The sequence below is a fragment of the Nematocida homosporus genome (assembly GCF_024244095.1).
Source record: "Nematocida homosporus strain JUm1504 chromosome Unknown 4562, whole genome shotgun sequence".
NCBI lineage: Eukaryota > Fungi > Microsporidia > Nematocida > Nematocida homosporus.
This window is the reverse complement of record NW_026250689.1, coordinates 212,987-232,367: the sequence shown is the minus strand read 5'-3', so window position 1 is coordinate 232,367 and position 19,381 is coordinate 212,987. Positions and strand designations below refer to the sequence as shown.

General features: G+C 41.7%; 10 protein-coding genes across 10 annotated transcripts in view; 5 read left to right on the top strand and 5 right to left on the bottom strand.

Moving 5' to 3' along the window:
* NEHOM01_0146 (uncharacterized protein) overlaps positions 1-20 on the top strand; it is a gene marked incomplete at both ends in the record, with an annotated part of 360 nt that extends 340 nt beyond the window's left edge. Inside the window, one exon of the mRNA XM_051489024.1 lies at positions 1-20. This exon is cut by the window's left edge and continues 340 nt beyond it. Within this exon, the coding sequence (XP_051344984.1) occupies positions 1-20 (20 nt within the window).
* A 242-nt stretch (positions 21-262) lies between these two features.
* NEHOM01_0145 (ribonuclease Z) lies at positions 263-1,912 on the top strand (the record flags this gene model as incomplete). The annotated part of the gene is made up of 1 exon (XM_051489023.1): positions 263-1,912. The coding sequence occupies one exon, from the start codon at positions 263-265 to the stop codon at positions 1,910-1,912; it is 1,650 nt and encodes a 549-aa protein (XP_051344983.1).
* A 62-nt stretch (positions 1,913-1,974) lies between these two features.
* NEHOM01_0144 (uncharacterized protein) lies at positions 1,975-4,437 on the bottom strand (the record flags this gene model as incomplete). The annotated part of the gene is made up of 1 exon (XM_051489022.1): positions 1,975-4,437. One exon carries the CDS (start codon positions 4,435-4,437, stop codon positions 1,975-1,977), a length of 2,463 nt encoding a protein of 820 aa, XP_051344982.1.
* Positions 4,438-5,842: 1,405 nt separating this feature from the next.
* NEHOM01_0143 (uncharacterized protein) lies at positions 5,843-7,033 on the bottom strand (the record flags this gene model as incomplete). Its single annotated transcript, XM_051489021.1, has 1 exon — positions 5,843-7,033. One exon carries the CDS (start codon positions 7,031-7,033, stop codon positions 5,843-5,845), a length of 1,191 nt encoding a protein of 396 aa, XP_051344981.1.
* Positions 7,034-7,516: 483 nt separating this feature from the next.
* On the bottom strand, positions 7,517-8,191 carry NEHOM01_0142 (TP53 regulating kinase; the record flags this gene model as incomplete). The annotated part of the gene is made up of 1 exon (XM_051489020.1): positions 7,517-8,191. One exon carries the CDS (start codon positions 8,189-8,191, stop codon positions 7,517-7,519), a length of 675 nt encoding a protein of 224 aa, XP_051344980.1.
* Positions 8,192-8,809: 618 nt separating this feature from the next.
* NEHOM01_0141 (DNA-directed RNA polymerase II subunit RPB1) lies at positions 8,810-13,630 on the bottom strand (the record flags this gene model as incomplete). The annotated part of the gene is made up of 1 exon (XM_051489019.1): positions 8,810-13,630. One exon carries the CDS (start codon positions 13,628-13,630, stop codon positions 8,810-8,812), a length of 4,821 nt encoding a protein of 1,606 aa, XP_051344979.1.
* Positions 13,631-14,439: 809 nt separating this feature from the next.
* On the top strand, positions 14,440-14,868 carry NEHOM01_0140 (uncharacterized protein; the record flags this gene model as incomplete). The annotated part of the gene is made up of 1 exon (XM_051489018.1): positions 14,440-14,868. The coding sequence occupies one exon, from the start codon at positions 14,440-14,442 to the stop codon at positions 14,866-14,868; it is 429 nt and encodes a 142-aa protein (XP_051344978.1).
* Positions 14,869-15,644: 776 nt separating this feature from the next.
* NEHOM01_0139 (uncharacterized protein) lies at positions 15,645-16,103 on the top strand (the record flags this gene model as incomplete). Its single annotated transcript, XM_051489017.1, has 1 exon — positions 15,645-16,103. One exon carries the CDS (start codon positions 15,645-15,647, stop codon positions 16,101-16,103), a length of 459 nt encoding a protein of 152 aa, XP_051344977.1.
* Positions 16,104-16,915: 812 nt separating this feature from the next.
* Positions 16,916-17,320, top strand: NEHOM01_0138 (uncharacterized protein; the record flags this gene model as incomplete). Its single annotated transcript, XM_051489016.1, has 1 exon — positions 16,916-17,320. The coding sequence occupies one exon, from the start codon at positions 16,916-16,918 to the stop codon at positions 17,318-17,320; it is 405 nt and encodes a 134-aa protein (XP_051344976.1).
* A 346-nt stretch (positions 17,321-17,666) lies between these two features.
* Positions 17,667-18,815, bottom strand: NEHOM01_0137 (histone acetyltransferase HTATIP; the record flags this gene model as incomplete). Its single annotated transcript, XM_051489015.1, has 1 exon — positions 17,667-18,815. The coding sequence occupies one exon, from the start codon at positions 18,813-18,815 to the stop codon at positions 17,667-17,669; it is 1,149 nt and encodes a 382-aa protein (XP_051344975.1).
* Positions 18,816-19,381: the final 566 nt, after the last annotated feature.

Sequence of the window (19,381 nt, the reverse complement as noted above, 5' to 3'; positions counted from 1 at the left end):
GGACGGGAAGTCGGTGGTAGGGTATCGGGTGGGTTTGCCGGGGGTACGGGGTAAGTTTTTAGTGGAGGAAGCTGCTCGGGCGGGTGTAAAGACGAAGCAGGAAATTGCGCAGTTGCATAGGGAGGGCTGGTTGGCAGTGGATGGTCGGGTGGTGCATTTGGCGGAGTATTTAGGCCGGGAGAAGAAGTATCGGGGGATTTGGGTTATATCTTTGGTTGGGGCTGTGGTGGATGTATTGGAAGTTAAGGCATTGGTGGCGGAGATGACGGGAGTGGTGGATGTGTACGTACGAGCGAGTGCAGAAGTATTTAGGGATGATCGGGTGGAGATGCGAGGAATTGGGTTGGTCTGTCGGTTGGTTAAGGAATTGCATCCGGAGGCGGAAGTACGGGCGGTCGTGCGTAAGGAGGAAGAGGTAGAAGCAAGTTTAGATTTGAACCGGCGGTTAAATAAGGTTTATGCGCCTATTTTAGCTCCAGTTGAGTATAAGGTGCGGTATAGGAAGTATTTGCGTGGGATTGAGGTAGTTAGTGATGGGGATACAATTGATTGTCCGCTAGAAGAAGTAGTTAGCAATGTTATAGGTATAAGTAGTGATAAGAATGGTATAAGTGGTGATAAGAATGGTATGAGTAATGATAAGAATGGTATAAGTGGTATAAGTAATAGTAATGGTATAAATAATAGTAATAGTAAGAGTTTAGGTGATATAAGCAAAGACAACACTATTAATCATACTAACACTACTCATAGCAATACTAATACTATTACTCATATTGACACCACTCATAACACTACTAATACTAACTCGATATATACGGTGTTTTTAGGAACGGGGGCGGCAGTGCCGACACCTTTGCGGAATGTTTCGGCTATTTTGGTAACGGGCGGATACGGATCAGTACTGTTGGATTGTGGTGAAGATACAATTGGACAATTGCAGAAGATATCGATGGGGAATCGGTTTTATTATTCGCATTTGGAAATGGTTGTGCTGACGCATCGGCATGCTGATCATATTTTGGGTGTGTTTTCAGTAATAAGACGGGCTAATGTGGCTGGGAATAAGACAGTAGTGGTAGTGGGTGATTTGTGTATGCTGGATGCTTTGAAATACTTTGGGCTGTCTTGTATATTTGTTCGTGCTAAAGCTCGTTATGCCTTGAATATATACCGGGAAAAGACCTTAAGTACAACTAAGAGTTACTTGGTGATTGGGCCGGTTTCAGATGTAAGTAGTCGAGTTAATCCGGTTAGTTCGGTGGTTTTGGGTATTACGAAAGGATTAGGTGCTGAGGAAGGAGTGGTGGATCCTTATGCTTATCGGCCTTCTTTTAAGCGGCCGGCGAGTGAACTGGCCGTGCACTATTGGCCGGGTGAGAAAGGTTTGGATTTGGTTGTGCCGGTGGGATTAGATACAGTGTTAATGCGTGGTGCTTGGAATTCTTTGGTTAGTCTGCCCTTACTGGTCTATGGAATTGAACTCTGTTCGGCCCAGCATATTGCTAATAGTTATAGTGTTCGTTTGAATAAGTATGCTTTGAATGAGTTAGAGTTTGCTTTGAGTTATACGGGTGATACAGTGCCTAATCAGGAGTTTATTAGGTTGTCAAATAAGGTAGATTTAATGATTCATGAAGCTACATTTGAAACGGAAGAGAAGAAGAATGCTGAACAGACGAGACATTCAACTGTCCAAGATGCCATTGATTCGTTTAAGGCATCACAAGCTAAATGGCTTATCTTTACTCACATTAGCCAACGGTATAAGTCGCTGCCTAGAAACTTGCCGGTCGGTTCATTTGCCTTTGACTTTATGGTTTACAGTCCACTCGGCCTGCCCTCCCAAGATGCCCTACTAATGGAACTCCACCGATGGGCCCAAGAAGACCGTAGATCGGGTAACAAATAAAGCAAGATAATAGAAGTGAGTTATGCTATGTTAAAGTGTGTTAAGATGTAGTAATTGATTTATTAGGGTTTACGGGCAAAGGGGTTTGTATAAGCTACTTTGGTTTTCTTGATAGGCGTGCTCGGAGTGGTGGAGGTAGAGGGGGTGGATGGTTGCTTGGTGGGTGTAGCTGGAGTGGAAGTGGACTTGGTTGGTGTAGAGAAAGAATTGTTAGGTGGGCTGGGAGAGTCAAGGTTAGAGATTCGGTTGAACTCCTCATATAAAGCAATTGATTTGGTGCTCGATCGAGTCGTTGGGGCATTTTCTTTGGGAGTGCTGCTCTGAACACTGGGTATATCCAGGGACATAGCAATAGAAGGAATTACTTCTTTGGCTAAAAGTGTCATGATATCTGGATTGGCGTGGTTAAAGAGACTTTCTCGAATTAGATTTACGTACTTAACATTCTCGGGGAAGAGACATGGAGTGCCATTACTGTCCCGGGGGGCATAAACTAAGTAGCTGCCAGAAATACCCAAGGGAATGCCTTGGGGCTCGCCATTAAGTCGGACTAGTCGTTGGTGGCCAACTGCATAAAGGGTCTTTTGGGATTCTACTACCATAACCCCGGCATTGTTAATACCTAGCCAGTCTAAAGAAGTCAATTCAGGCATAAATTGCCAAAGCCGCTTGATTTGGCCGTCTTGCCAACGGAATAGTGATAGTTTGAAGAGGTTATGGTGTCTGGTGGCTAGACCAACAAAACTACCGGAGACACAAGCAGCTACTACGGGACCCACTTCACTATACACCTCAGTTAAATCATCCGCAAAGAAAGCTGTTTCAGTTGTCCCATTCTGGTCATAAATCAGCACCAAGAAATGAGTGCCACAAAGAAGCCTTTTGATCTCGTGTTTAGAAGAGCAAGTTACTTTTTGAGGCTTACTATCAAATAGGCCAGCACTACCTAGTCTAACTTTTAGCTGGCCTCCGGTTACTAAGCCAAGAATGCGTTCAGAACAGGATGCCAAATCAATTGAACTTTCCTCTTCCAATAGAGTAACCTTGCCGGCTTGTAACCTATTAACAACTTCAATCTTCCATTTCTCGGTATCGGATGATCCAACTACTTTACACTCGGGTGACCAGTGCAACAGAACACTCTGACCAGCTGCAGCATAAATTGAACCTATAACCCCATTTTGAGTACATTCTGAATAAAGATTAGATAACAGACGAGTATTAGGAACTGCTTCAAACTCTTCCCTAGACTGAGCTAGCGTTTCTTGCACTACTTTACACTCCTGGGCCATTTCGCCATCCGATACACCCTCATCATCGCTTTCAAATAACTCCATTAGCGCACTATCGGCAATTTGCTTGCTCTTAGCACGATCGCTCTCTTCTGAGACCCAAAGGGCCCGGGGCTGTGCTGATGTCTTACGGGATTTAGGTGCTGGTATGTCAAAGTATTCCTGACGCTCTTCTTCTTCGGCTTCTTCCTCTGGAGCAATCACAGTTTCAATGATACTTTCTCTAATCTTAAGATCAACCATAGGCCGGTCAATCCACACATACTGCAAGTCCAATCGAGTAATGTTCATCGCTGATTTGGATAAAGTACTCCATTCAACACCATAAACTATTGATCTTTCCGAATCAACTACTAAGTGCTGGATATCTTTAGCTACACTAATCGTATGCATCTTTTGGCCGCCCGTACTAGTAATTCTCACAATCTCAACATGAGCTTTAGTCAAGAGAAAAAGATACTCACCCAATGCACTACTAGTCATGGCTCTAATCCCCGAACCAGCAAAATAGATAGAAGCTAAACTCTCGCCTATCTCAGCAAACAAAGCATTCTCCTCAGCACACAACAAGTATTTCTTAAAGAAGGCTAAACTAACATGGTCATACACCACTCGTGAAGGAAAGATCTTAATCCTACCCCGCATATCTAGAATATAGATCTTTTGGCCGTGTACACATATACTTTCAATCGGTGTTGTATGTTTAATCTCCCTAATAACACTAAACTCATACCGACCCGATCCTTGAAGAGACTTATCAGTCCATAAAGAGTCGCCGGCTTTGGTTGCTTCTTCTGTCTCCTCTTCACTTTCCATGGTTCGCATCCAGGCATCGCCACTTTCAGGCAACGACTCGCCTGTTTGATTGGCTAGACCACTAATACTACCTACTGCACTGCCCCTTTCTATTCTCACTACTCTCACCACTCCATTCTCAGAACCAAGATAAGCCACATCATCTACCATAAAGATAGAGGTTACTCTTAGCCCCAGCTTACTTACTTCAACTAAATCCTCTAAGATGACTTCACTATTGGGTTGAATCTCTCCCAGACGCACGCTTCCATTAGCACAACCGATCAAAACATAGGATTCTTTAGGACTCAGTCCAACGGATGAAACCTCCATTCTTCCCCTAACTAGCATAATCCGCTCCATTCCTTTCGCCAGACTAAATACACATACTTCATCAGTTCTTCCCACCACTACAATATCTCTTCCCTGTGCTAGCATAAAACTAAAAAACTCACCTACTGCTATACTCCACTCCTCCTCGTCCCCACACTGCCCAACTACTCTTCTAAATGCCAATCTATCCTCTAACTAATTAGACTTAAATTCAAATAGTAACAGTCTAAATCTAAAAATCAAATGCTACCCTAACAAAAACCAATTCCAGTACCCATATTATTCTTTTAATATCTTAATTAGACTACTATTTTGGCTTAATTTACATTGTATTATTGAGTTGGTTTGGGTTCAATTTATTGATTGTGAGGGCAAAGTGGCTTGCCGTAGACAGAATGTTCGCAAGGTTTGGCCGATTTTGAGATCAAACTTCGGCAAAAACAGATTTCAAAATCATCACGAATTTCTCGCATCCGGCGCATAAAGTAAGCTAGTCAACGACCACGTCCCTAGTATACTTCACCCTATCACCTCTCGTGCACAACAAATTTGGTCAACAGCGATGCCACACGTTCTTTGACCCGAACAGAATAGGATTCTCCCATTGATAGGCCGCTTGTAGTCCTTAATTCATCATCACCTTACTAAAAGTATATCAGGACTCCTCCCTTTACACTTTTAATCCGACTAGATCCTTCTTGGAACAATTAGAGATGCTAACGGTGTTGCTCAGAACCCAGTCCAGGCTCTGCACGAAAGCATCTAATACGTTATCCAGTCCTCTCACAAACAGGCGGTCAGGCCGACTCAACTTCTCTGACGCCCGCTGTAAGTAACTATCTCTTTAGCACTCCTCATGTCATACAGTAGTTGTGAGATAATAACGCTTCTTCTAGACTCACAAGCCTTTCGCAACTATAACCGGTACTCGAGCCGTGCCAGCACCAGGCATTAAAATCATCAACAACCACTATTTGACTAGTTAAACTTACTTCACTAACCCAATAGGTACTTAAACCAACTTGTCTCAGTTAACCTCTTATTCGACGATAATACACACTTACAATGTATGCATCGCCTGCCGTCCAGTGCACTCCTCGGTGGTAGATCTCATGAGTAGCTATCTGTCTGACCCAGGGGCTCGTCGGTTTGTATTAAACCAGTGTGCTGTAGTGCGCACGTTCTCCCATCGTCATCGGCGAATCAGCCCGCGCTAACACCTTGTTACACAGCAAAGAATTCTTCAAGTTCAGCCATGTTTCGTGGAAGATGGCTAGATTGAGTTCGTTACGCTCCATAAAGCCATCCGGTAAAGCCAGGTGCTTCGCAAATCCACCCACATCCAAGTAGGTGATGCGTAAGCCACAATGAGTAGAGAGTATTGGCGGCACACCCTCGCCCATCTTATTCATTAAGGCATTGGCTGTTTCACACACCATCTACCTTCAATCATTGCCTGGCGTCCCTTATCTTCAACGTTCGGTATCACTGAATTAATACTAGGATCGAATCAAGATGTGGATTTTGAGGGCGTTGCAGAGTCATCCGCTGCGACGTTCTCCTTTTCCTTGGCTAACAGATCATAATATAGCTCCCTATCTTCGAGTATTATACTCCCGTAGAACTCAACCGGGGACTTTGCACAACAGATGCGTTTTGCCAGATCGATCGCCCTAGTGTACATCGCATGTCCATATTTCACCAGATCATGGGCAGCCTGTTGCATCGCTGCAAGCACTCGCTCCCTTCCTTTCACACCCCTCCTTGGGTGGCTAAGTGGATCATAGACTTCGATTTCCACTTCAATCTTCACATTCTTTTCGTAGAGCTGCTTAAGAGTGGATAGCTTCTCAGCATGTTTCCTAGTAACGCACATTTGCCAGATGTTTTTATCGATGGCATGCAGTAGTACTAGGTCAGATCGGGGAATCCCGCACCATTTCGCCCATAATCTATTAAGAGTTAGGATGTTTACTTCGGTGCACACGTTCTTGATTCTTGCGAATACAAATAGTCTCTGATAGTATCTCGTGTTCCCGCTGTCCTCACCCCACAGCATCTCTTCCAGTTGTTTGACTGTAAGTTTGGAGTAATCCGGGTAACGTCTTGTGCGTTTAGGTGGAGTGGTGGGGGTGGGGGCAGAATTGATAGAGGCGGGGGTAGGGTGAAATGGTATGGGGTTGGGGATGGATTTGTGAGAATTAACGCAGTTTGGGTTAGAGGGCGTTGACTGGTATTTAGAGTGGTGAGTAGGTGGTTTGTCATTGGTATTGGCAGGGTTGGTATTGGAATAAGATTCACTTTTCATGAGTGCCTTCGCGGCCTTCTGCCTGGCTTTCTTCTGTTGCTTTTTGGTCAAAACTGCCGTCTGGCCATCTCCATCAACATTGGTTTGAGTTGGGATTTGGGTGGTGTTATTAGTGGTGTTGGGTAGTTGGGCTAATAATTCGCTTACTTTTTGAGCAACTAGATTGCTCTCCGAATTTGCGGACTTTTGGGCAGTTATGACTATTGCCTTGAGCTGTTCTTCTAGTGATACGGGGGTAGAGTTTGGTGATGTTAGCATGTGGTTAGGCACAGTGGGTGCGGATATAAGTGGGGTAAGTGCTGGCATGTGTTTAGGGAGTGCTGTGTATGCTATTTTGGTGAGGAGTATTATGGCTTTCTTTAAATCGGACACGGATTCTTTGAGTTCTTCCATTTCTGTATGCATTTTTTAGATAGAATCGATAAGAGCTCTTAAAGGAAGCTTCTTTTCGTGGAGTATCGGTTTTGGGAGGAACGTCTGAAACTTTGTCTAAAGCATCGATAGGTGGTGTAGGAGCGGTAGGTGGCTTTTCAGCCAGTTTGGCAGATAACTTCTTTTCCACTTTCAAGATGGTCGGCTTATTCTTCTCCAACTCATCATGAAGTAACGGTTGTTCATTTTTTAAGGTAGACATGACTTGTTAGTTGTCTAATAAGTGTTCATCTTGTAATCGTTCAATTTGAGTCATCAGTTCGCTTACTGATTATATACGCACTTTTAAGCTCACAACAGTTTGAGATAAGCTAGAATTGAGTTAGTATCCGGTTGGTATTGTATTGGGTTGACTGGCATTACAACATAAGATAGCATAACTTAACTTAATATAACAAAAACATAAGATAAGATAATTTAACAAAAACAAAAACAAAACTTTACTTATCCAACGGCCGATAGTTCTCTTTTCCGGCCACGTTGTCTCACACTCTCCAGTCTTTTTAAGGTCTGAGCTGAACCAGATTTAGCATAGCCTTGCTCAATGGCCAAAGACAAATCTTCACCTGTAGCTGAACGAACTGCTCTTTCAAATAAATAGAGATCTACCGCTCGATCTTCATCTTTACCCGTGAAACTACTTAGTCCAAAATCAATAAGAGTGATTCTTACTGGCTGTCCGTCCACCCGTTCAGCAATAATATTGTTTAAAGTAATATCACCATGTACAATTCCTAAAGAATGTACTCGACCCACAGCCTCAGCTGCAGCGACAACTAGTTCTGTTAATTCGGTTGTGCTAATTGAGCTAGCTAGTTCATAAAGACTTAAACCAAGTGCTTCTTTCATTACAACTGAATCATTTAAATCTACACCAGCTGCAGTTGCTATCTCTGCTGCTTTACTCTCATCCGCTAATTTGGGAGTAACTCCAGTCTTTTCTAATCGGCCTAAAACATTCTTCTCACGGCGTGTTCTTTCCCGGCGTAAGCGCTCATCTATCGCAGCCAAACGATACCCTTTCTTTATACGAGTTTTTACTATCCAGCCTAAACACCGTCCTACTATTGCCTCAGCCCCCCGGCCAATCACTACCCAAGCCATACAGTCACTAGTCATTCCAAAAATAAATTGAACCCATACAATCTCCCACTAGTCCAGTTCAACCGCCACCTACACCTACACCAAGTTAAGTTAAGTTTGAGTAAGTATAATGTTGTCATACGACCACTACTACTACCAACCCAGTACTAACCTGATTACTAGTCCATCACACACTACTTACTAACACCAATACTAACACTAACCCAAGATGACGTCATCTTATTTCAACTCAACCAATACGTACTCAATAAAAGGCATTCCTTGAGATAAGTGGAGCCTTTTATTGAGTTTGGTTGAGTTAGGATTGAGTTAAGATTGGGTTTGGTTGAGGTAGTATAAGTTATGTGTGATATTAAGTTAAGTTGAGTTAAGTTTAGTATTGAGTTTAGTTTAGTGTGGTATTGAATTGAATTGAATTTAGTGTGATATTAAATTAAGTTAAGTTAAGTTAAGATTTGGGATAATAAGTTCAATACACAATACTAAACCAACCCCACTCAATACACAACTCAACTCAATACTAAACCCATACTAAACCAACTCAATACACAACCCAATACTAACTCAACCCATACCATACACAACCCACCCCATACCCAACTTAACTCAACTTAATACTATACTAAACCCAATTTATTCATCCCTTTCCTCCTCAGAAGACTCACTACTACTGTTTTCCTCAGCTAGTTTTTGGCGCATTCTTAGGTATCCCTCTTCACTGCGGGGCATAGCTGAGGGGGTATAGAGCGTTTGGGCGGCGGGTGATAAAGGGGCTACGGGAGCATAAGCACGGTTGTAGTTCGGGGCTGGACTACTGGGAGTGTAAAGAGGCGGGGGTGAACTGGCACCTCGCGGCGGCAAGAAGTTAGGACTACTTGGGGCAAAACTATAAACCGGACTAGCTGGCGAGTAGACAAACCCAGCTCCAGTCGGTGAATAACTCGGACTACTAGGGGCATAAGTAGGACTAGAAGGCGAATAGGTCGGACTAGCCGGAGCATAAGTAGGACTAGCCGGCGAGTAAGTAGGACTAGCCGGCGAGTAGCCAGGTGTAACCCCAGGCATACCCCAGTGCGATGAAGAAGAATCAGAACCAGGAGCAGATAGAGGAGACATTAAACCCGGCGGTGTTTCTCCACCACTTTCATCCTCCTCAAACTCGTACTTCTCTAAAGCAGCCACACCCTGCTCTAAAGCATCCTTATCTATGATCACTTCAGTCGTACCCGTACCAATCGCTGCCACTCGACCCAACATAACACTCTCAACTACACCCCGACACCTATCCGTCTCAGCCGAAGCAGCTGCATCCAGTAAAATCTCAACTGTCTCTTCAAACGAACAACGCATCAAAGCCCCAGCTTCACCACGGTTTGTACCATGCCGAGTAATACCGGATAAAGTACCACGTTGAGTCATAATATCGGCTAGAATAGATAAGTGCCGGAAGTTAACGTAAGAACCATCACTTTCAATCACTGCTCTGATTTCTCTTAGCACAGCTGCTCGGGCCGCTTCAATCCCCAGCACTCGTAGGACTTCTAAAGGATCATTAGAAGTAGATCTGTGCGGATCAACCATAGGATGAGTTAAAACTTCAGCTAAACCAGCACCTTCTGTATGCAAAACGTACTCAACTCGACCATCGCCACCACTAACTGGACTTTCATTAATGAAGGCCCGTTTAATCCCAGATAAACCCTTAAGCATAATAGCAGCTACAGTTGCTTCTATCTTCCGCAATCTTTCTTCTGTATCGGGTAAAGCACAACGAATAATCTGGGTAGCTGCATTTTCATCACTATGCATGCACTTATACCCAGTACTAACCTCAATAACTTGGGCAACCACCTCAATACTCAAACCACGATCAACTAAGGCCCGTCGGTTTAAAGTCAGTCTTAGTACCCAAGGCGAACTAGGCGTATAAACACTAGGATCTAAGATAGCATAAGCCTCAATAAAATCAGCATCGGCCTTAATAGCCGTTAATAATGGATCATAAACCACCTCAGAACAAGCTAAAACATCACGAACATAACACCTTTCTATCTCCTGTTGCGCTTTTTTAGCACCTTCAGGCGTATACCTTAAATCATCACGTAAGTAAAGGATCAAAGAGGGTGTTTTGATTGTCTTAGCAACATTAATGATTTCCTTCAAACGAGGAACACCTCTAGTTACCGTACTAGCTACTCCAGCCAAGTGAAAAGTATTCAAAGTCATCTGAGTAGCCGGTTCACCTATACTCTGAGCGGCTAAAGTCCCAACCATTTCTCCCGGTGCTACTATGGCCTTCAAGAACACACTACGTACCTCATCTACCGCCCATTCAAAAGCAGCTCCACTTAATCTAAACTCACAAAGAACCCGTTTAACCGCTAAATACCCTCTTAAATGGGCCATAAACAATCTAAAAGCCGGTTTAGCCACCTCTTCAATCGCACAAATAGCCGTAACTAAAGCTGTTTCCAAAGCTTCTCGAGCTCGGACAATTCGTTCCGGGAGAACATCACCGACCACTAGACCACTACGACCTGTCTCTGCACTACGAATAACTCCTGGAGCAGCCGTTGGACTTTGTGACATACGTTGAGCCCGTTCAAATATGCGTGCTAAAGGTACCGGTAAAGGTTGTCGGCCCTTCACTCCAGCCGCTAGTAACTCATTCCGTTCATCACGTAGCATAAGTATTTCCGTCCGGACTAAACTCTTCCCCCGTGGACTTCTTAGGGCCGCCGCCACCCGAGCACTAAGCGGATACTCAGCTAAACCGGATAAATCAAGCACAAACTTACTAGTAAACTCACTTTCCGAACCCAACAACACTAAATCTTGCATTTCAATAAAGGTGGCATCCAAACAATCTCCACCATAAGCCCCTTGAATCACCTGGCCCTCACCACTCCTTACACTACGATCAGCCCTTACCTGGGCATCTTCTAAGGCCTTAACTAGTCGTCTTTGAATATATCCCGTTTCTGCCGTCTTAACTGCCGTATCAATGAGACCTTCTCGACCACCCATGGCATGGAAGAAGAACTCAACTGGAGTTAAACCCGTTATATAAGAACTACTCACAAACCCACGAGCTTCCGCTCCAAAATCATCCTTAGTAAAATGGGGTAGAGCCCGATCACGAAATCCCAGTAAAATACGCCGACCTTCCACTACCTGCTGTCCGACACAGGCCGACATCTGCGAAACATTAATACTTGATCCTTTTGAACCGGCGGCGGCCATTTGCTTAATACTATTCTGGGCGAGTAAAGTCCGTTGGGCCGCCGTCCCACTCGTATCACGAGCCCGATTCAAAGCCAAAGTAATAACTGATTCTAAAGATTCACGCATAGACATACCCGGGAGTCTTTCTAATTCACCATGAGCTGCTCGCCAGATTAACTTCTCAGTCTCTGACTTAGCCCGATCAATTGCCTCCCGAATAGCATCGGCTGTAGCTGCATCCGGAACCGTATCACCAATTCCAACTGTAAACCCTTCAAAGGCCGCCAGCCAAGCAGCTACAGCCCGTTGTAAAGCATCAATAAAATCAACACAAACCCGCCGGGGTAAGTCATTAGCAATAACATGAATTAAACCACCAGAAGCCGTTCCAACCGTCCGTTTACAAATAATCCCAGCTAATAATTCACCATTCCTAATCACTACACAACTATCATCCTCATTAGCCCAAAAAGGAGCATCAGGAACATGGGCACTATGTAAGCCGTTATAAGATACGGGTGGTAAGGCATGAGAGAAGATTTGCTTCCCAGTATAAAGTCTAATCGGTCTTAAAAGAACTGGCGGGTCTAAAGATCGCCCATTATCCATTGCATAGACTAAATGCTGAGCCTGAGCTGGAGTTAAGAACAGATCTCGCTTAGTTAACTTATAAAGACCTAAAAGTGTATCCTGAACAATCCCCATAACCGGCCGATTACTTTGGGGTGAAACAATGTTCTTCTCTACTAAAGCTAATTCTCGCAACTCAGTCTGAGCCGGTAAAGATTGTGGTAAATGCAAGTTCATTTCATCCCCATCAAAATCAGCATTATAAGGTGAAGTCACACTTAAGTTCAGCCGAAAGGTAGAAAAGCGCATAACTCGAGCCCGATGGGCCATCATCGACATTTTGTGCAAAGAAGGCTGACGATTGAACAGAACTGTATCGCCATTTTTAAGGTGGCGTTCCACAATGTACCCAACTTGTACGTTCATCTCCCCCCGATGAAAGCGCAAGTCAATCCGCTGTCCATCATCACGAATGACGTAATTAGCCCCAGGATGAGTATGTGGACCCCGAAAAACAGCCGCTCTAGCTTCAGCTAAGTTATACTCAGTAACTCGTTCTGGGAAGGTCAACATCTTAGCAATCTCTTCTGGAACTCCTACTTCATTCATACCTATGTTAGGATCGGCTGTAATAACCGTTCGGGCGGAAAAGTCCACTCGTTTACCCATTAAATTACCACGTACTCGTCCTTCTTTCCCTCTTAAACGAGCTCTTAAAGACTTTAAAGGCCGCCCGTTCTTCTGAAGAGATTGAGGTTGACCAGAGATATCATTATTCATAAGAGTAGCTACATGAAATTGTAATAACTGTTCGTAATCTCGGGTAATATGTCCTGGAGCTCCTTCTTGCTCGTATCTTTTTAAGTTATTACTGGCCTTAATGATATCAGCTAGTTTATGCGTTAAATCATCTTCACAACGCAAAGATCCCTCCATAGTAATTGAAGGACGGACTTGAGGAGGAGGAACAGGTAAAACACGAATAATCATCCATTCAGGTCGAGCTCTTTCTAAATCAAAACCAAGAGCTTCAATATCTACTTCACTAATTCTTCTCAGTATCTCTAAAGCCTTCTCAGCCGATAGAACTGTTTTACCTTCAGCTAGTTCTTCTCCTTTTTGGAAGGCAAGTAAATGCAGACCTTCACGACGAATTGTTGGCTGCCGATTACCACACCCACTACGAACCTTCTCTCCTGGTGTTTCTTCTAGACCGGGTAAGACTTCTCCTAAACAGACAGCTCTATTCTTAGCTAAACCCCAAACTAGATTTAAACGACGTTTACGTTCCTTTTGATTACGTGGTTTTAAAGATGGCAATTGTTGCTTCTCAATTCTGAGTTTAGAACAGAAGAAACAAACAGATTCTAAGATCTTCTTTACTTTGGCTAAGAATCCGATATGAAAGACTGGTTTTGATAATTCAATGTAGCCAAAATGACCTGTACATTGGTCAAAACGATGTCCACACGTACTACAAAGAAATCCACGTTCAGAAGTACCAAGCCGTAAATCAGCTAGTCCTCCTTCTTTAGGTACCCCATTTTCAACGGTTTCTGGATGCTCAATTTTACACACACTTATAGCCACTACATCTTCAGGTGAAAGTATGCCAAATTCGATACTTTCGACCTTTCTTAGAGGAATTTCACTGCCCATAGTCCTAAAATTTTATAAAATTATATGTATTTGGTTGTTTTAGATAAGATTTGAGTTGGTTTGAGTTGGTATTGAGTTGAGTTAGTATTGGGTTGAGTTGGTATTGGGTTGAGTTGAGTTAGTATTGGTATTGGATTGAGTTGGGTTGGGTTGAGTTGGTGTTAGGGTTAGTATTGAGTTGAGTTGGTATTGGTATACACAAGTTAGTATCTGATTAGTACATAAACAGGTTAGTATATAAACAAGTTAGTATCTGATTAGTACATAAACAGATTAGTATCTGGTTGGTATCTTATTAGTATAGACAAGTTGGTATCTGATTAGTACATACACAAGTTAGCACTGGTTAGTATACACAACTTAGTCTCATATTAGCATCTGGTTGGTATACACAAGTTAGCACTGATTAGTACATAAACAGATTAGTACATAAACAAGTTGGTATCTGATTAGTATCTGGCTAGTATACACAACTTAGTGTCTGGTTGGTATACACAACTTGGCACTGATTAGTATACACAACTTAGTCTCATATTAGCATCTGGTTGGTATACACAACTTGGCATCTGATTAGTACATAAACAGATTAGTAGATACACAACTTAGTATCTGTTTGATATACATAAGAGTTTGAATTAAAGAGATAGATTGATAAAGATGGCCCTATTTGTTTTTGTGAATATAAAATGATTAAATAATGTGAACAAATTTGGGTTAGTGTTGAGTTTGCTTTTTTTTTGATTTTTTAGCGGTTTAATTTCCTAATTAGGAAATTTAAAAGCATAAATATCAAAAATTCGTTGTTTTTTATGCCCGGCGAAATTAAAGAAACAATTGATGCAACTCTCTCTAACTCTGAGGTGATAAACACTAAACTAAGAGATATTTTATACGGCCGAAGTGATCTTAGTGGTATCATACATGGCGTGGTGATTGGTTTGATTGTTGGATTAGTACTCGCAACTGTTATTCTAATGGGCTTTATGATGTGGGAATTATGGAAGTATATCAAGAATAGGCCGGAGAATAGCGACCCCTTGTATGAAATGGAAGAGGGTAGTGTTGACTCAAGATCAGAAAGGTTCGAGGGTGAATTGAGTCGTGAAGGGTCCGAGGATGATTTGAGTCGTGGTTTCTCAGACCGAGATTCATGGTTTAGTCGATCCGAATATGATGATGCTTATTTTACAGACAAAAGACCACGAACTACCGGGCAGACACCGCGGTTTAATGCTTGATATACTCAGAAAGAAGACTTATTGTTGGGTAAGGCGACTACAATATAACCAATATAACCAATACTAACCAAATACTACATCTTCTAAATAAGACCGGCCAAACTAACAATTTAGATAAACCCTTTGCTATTTGGCTAATTAATTGATCTATGCATACAATAAATATGGCACACCGGGTTTGAAAACAATCTTATTTCTTGTTGATTAACTTAATCGAACTAAACATAAACTATCTTGTTCTATTCAATACAACTTCTGTTAAAAGTTGGGATGGCGCACAATATACGCCATTCTTTGCTGTGGGCGCATTCCTCGCGTTATGTCAGTTGCATGGTAATATGCTTCCAGGAAATAAACACAAGTCAAGATATCTTGTTAATCCGCATCAATAGTTCTGAGAACGAAGGCAGCAATTAAATTGAGTTAGTGTAATGCCTAATGAGGGAAGCCCTTCTTAGCCAGTACATAGTACTCTATTAAAGATATTCCTTAGACGAGTGGTGTGTCTTTTATTATATAAATATGGTTGTGTTGAGTTAGTATTGAGTTGAGTTAGTATTAGGTTAGTAGTAGTGGCCAAATTGATCGGGTGGAATGAATGGCGGTCGTATGGACAGTATAATAGTTAGTATTGGGATGGTGCCTTACTTGTTTTTGTGGTATAAAATGGCCGCTTTGGGAAAGAAAAGATCCAGAAAAATCTGATTTTTTTCAACGACTTAATTTCCTAATTAGGAAATTTAAAAGCATAAATATCAAAAATTCGTTGTTTTTTTATGGCCATTGATTTAAAAGACTTAGTCAAAGATTCCCAACAAACTATAACTTCTTTATGCGATAAGATAGTGGACTTTCTGAGCAACCCAAACAACCTTAGTTCGACTATCACACGCATAGCTTGTCTTGCTATTTGTATAATCGCAGTAATCATAATGGTTGTTCTGGCCTACGTTAATGTCTGGCGATTGCGAACGCATAATAAGCGTATGTCTAAACTAAGGTCTCAAGATAGCCGGTCGACTTACCGCTCAAGTCCAGATCACAGCGATTGGTACATTAACGATGGTTTATGGATAAGTAGCCCTCCCCAAGACAATAGACAATCCTTAAGGGGCCAAGATCCTACAATTAACATGTCCCTAGATGATAAGCTCAACCCAAAATCATCGTCTAGTTCAACAACATCAATCCATGCTTCTTCGGAATACTTTAAACAGATGACCGCCACAGCATAGCACAACCAAGCTGTAGCATTTTCTTCTCCACTAATCAATTTATTCCACCGGAATCCATCAGAAAACACAATAAATCATCTAGATTGACAAGACCCTATTTGTTACTTTAACGACATCACAAGTTAGCATCAAACGTTGCTGGACTGGCACACTCAAAACACAGACTATATCTCTTAAGTCTGATGCCGTGCCAAACCCAAACACTCTCTTTCTCTCCAAACAACTTGGCTCTGGAGACAAACGAAGTTGCTAGATGGGCACATAATAATATATCAAGAGAAAAGATTCAAACATAGCTGTTCGGTACCTAACTTCGGCATTAGATCGTTGCATTTATTTATTCGTACACGTATTTATAGATAACGGCTTGTCGTAGGCAGCGATACATCTATTAAATCTACTTCTTAATTGAGTTACTGTTGGGTTGAGTTAGTATTAGATTGGGTTAGGAGTAGACAACAATAGGTGTAAAGATTTACATAGCCGGGTGTATACTCTTATTCTTATTGGCAACTATTTACAAAGATCAGCTAATTTCCATATCTATTATGCGATAGATGCAGCTAAATAGGAAGTTATTTTGAGAGGCCAAGCATGAACTGTCCTTTTTATTCTTGGTTTCGAGTTAGTACTGGTTTAGTACTCGGATACTAGTCCAAATGACTATAAAGGATTAGTATTGTTGTAAGAGTATCAATTAATTTGATTTTTATAATATAAAAGATCCAGAAAAATCTGATTTTTTTTCAACGACTTAATTTCCTAATTAGGAAAATTAAAAAACATAAATATCAAAAATTCGTTGTTTTTTTATGGCCATTGATTTAAAAGACTTAGTCAAAGATTCCCAACAAACTATAACTTCTTTATGCGATAAGATAGTGGACTTTCTGAGCAACCCAAACAGCCTTAGTTATTCTCTTGTGATGATAGGTTGTGCTCTGTTATGCATAGTCCTTGTAATAATAGGAATTATCCTAACCGTCGTTACTTGCCGGCAATTGAAGAAACAAGAGTTGGATGCTCAAGCTCTTTATACTCCCAATAAAGCCAAGCCAACCAGGTCCGATGCTTTATCTTCCACGCATACGACAATCCCGATGTTTAATGACAACGACAAGTTTGATCAAAGTCATTGGTATGATGAGTACACAGACAAACAATGCACGACGACCACATTTAAGCCCCGGGGCCCAAGACGAGAGACATTCGTATAATCTATTTAAATCCCATTCTATGCGCTCTGACTAAGAGTAGCCAAACCAACAGCTGAGGTAACTTCATGACTAAATCATCAGCACACCAGATAGCATATACAATAAACATCTATTTTGGAAAGACAATAATCTAATTTGGCAAACCAAATACTAACTCAAAAACCCTCTTGCTTTATTCAAAGTAACTTCTATTTAGACCAGTAACTCACTACCAATACAATACAAACACACTACTAATACAATACTAATACAATACCAACTTATACCAACTCACTACCAATACAATGATATATAGATTGGGTCTGGTTTTCTGTGTAAATAATGTGAGTATGTGCACGGGATGATCTTAGGTGAGGTAGGACGGCCCCCAAAGAAGATAGTCCGGATCAAGTCGCGGGGCATTCTGGGACTTAGCAAGCTTCTGCAAGGCCTCATCACGAAGAATGAAGGCTGGCACTCCGTTATAAAACATCAACATTTTGTGGGTTTGCAAGGTGTGAAGAATATCCTCAGTCGTAATACTTGACATATCGCGAATATCATTAATTGAAATAGACTTAGAGTGTTGCAGGATTTCAGTGACCTTTTCAGCCCAATACTGCCGATAACTAAGCAGGCCAAGATCTGAAAGAGGCTTCTCAGGCGAAGCAGCGACTCTTTCACGTTTACTAAGCAGATAAGAGAAATCAATCAGCAGTCGGCCATACCCTTTTCTTTGGTACTGAGGAAGAATAAGAACACAAGCAACATTATAGCCATGCTGAGACTCTTTTTCTTTAGAGAAGTACCCAACTAGCTTATACTGCCGATCCTCTTCTGAATCAGCCGGATTATAAATACACATAACATAGAAGAAGAAGACATCAATATCGTAGTAGAGAGTTTTGTGGTCAAGAAAGAGTTTAGACAGAAGAGAAAGATTCCGGGCATAATTAACATGAATTTGACCATCTAGTTCAAAGAAAGCAATTCCGTCTTTACGGTAGATCTGTGCCCCAGGAGGTCTATTAAGACGACAGGTCTGGCGGTGCTGAGTAAGGTGCTCAGGAGTACTAAAGTAGAAGAGACAGTATTCACAGAGAATAATGTGTTTGTTCTCAGCAAGTGTATGGGGATAGGGCGAAAAGTACCAGGCATTAAGAGTATACTCACCCATTTCAATGGTTTCAATGTTTTTGACCTTATAGATATCTTCAGTAGTTAGAGCAGTTTTAGAATGTGTTGGTGCTTGGAGTGCCTCTGCTTCTTCTTTCTTAGACACATACTTCTTCTTTCGTGGATACTCTATTTTAGAAGGATCTTTACAGTCAATGCGAGTTTCGGGGATCCATTCATCAAGACGTTTGTTAAATCCGACATAATGAACATAGTATTCAGGGTTACCGATTGAGTTTTGGCGAATAGCAACTATTTCAGCCAATCTGTGGGTCTTTTCTTTACCAACTAGAACGGCAACAGGGGCTTTACAGCCAATGACAAGCTCTTTCTTATGCATAAAAATAAAGGGGTTAGTATTGTCTTACGTCATGTTATATTGAGTTGAGTTGTGTTATGTTAAGTTATGTTCTAGTGGTGTTTTGTATCGTCTTACGCTATGATATATTGAGTTGAGTTGAGTTAAGTTGTATTGTAGTAAGTTGAGTTAAGTTGTATTGTAGTAAGTTGAGTTGAGTTATGATATGTTCTGGTGATGATTTGTATCGTCTTACTTTATGATATATTGAGTTGAGTTATGTTAAGTTGTATTGTAGTAAGTTGAGTTGGGTTCTGGTGATTTGTATTGTCTTACGTTATAATATGTTCTGGTGGTGATTTGTATTGTATTGTATTAAGTGGAGTTAATTGGGTTAAGCCATCTTATCTTATCTTATCTTGAGTTATAGTGATAGGTTATGCATTTAGTTGGCTTAAGGTGGAGTGGAGTTAGTAGTACGCCGCCCAATACTTAAATAACACTCAGCTTATCTTATCCCAACCAAACCCAACTCAACCAAACCCAACCCAATACTAACTCAATACGAACACAACACAACTTAACACAACTTAACACAACTTGAACTA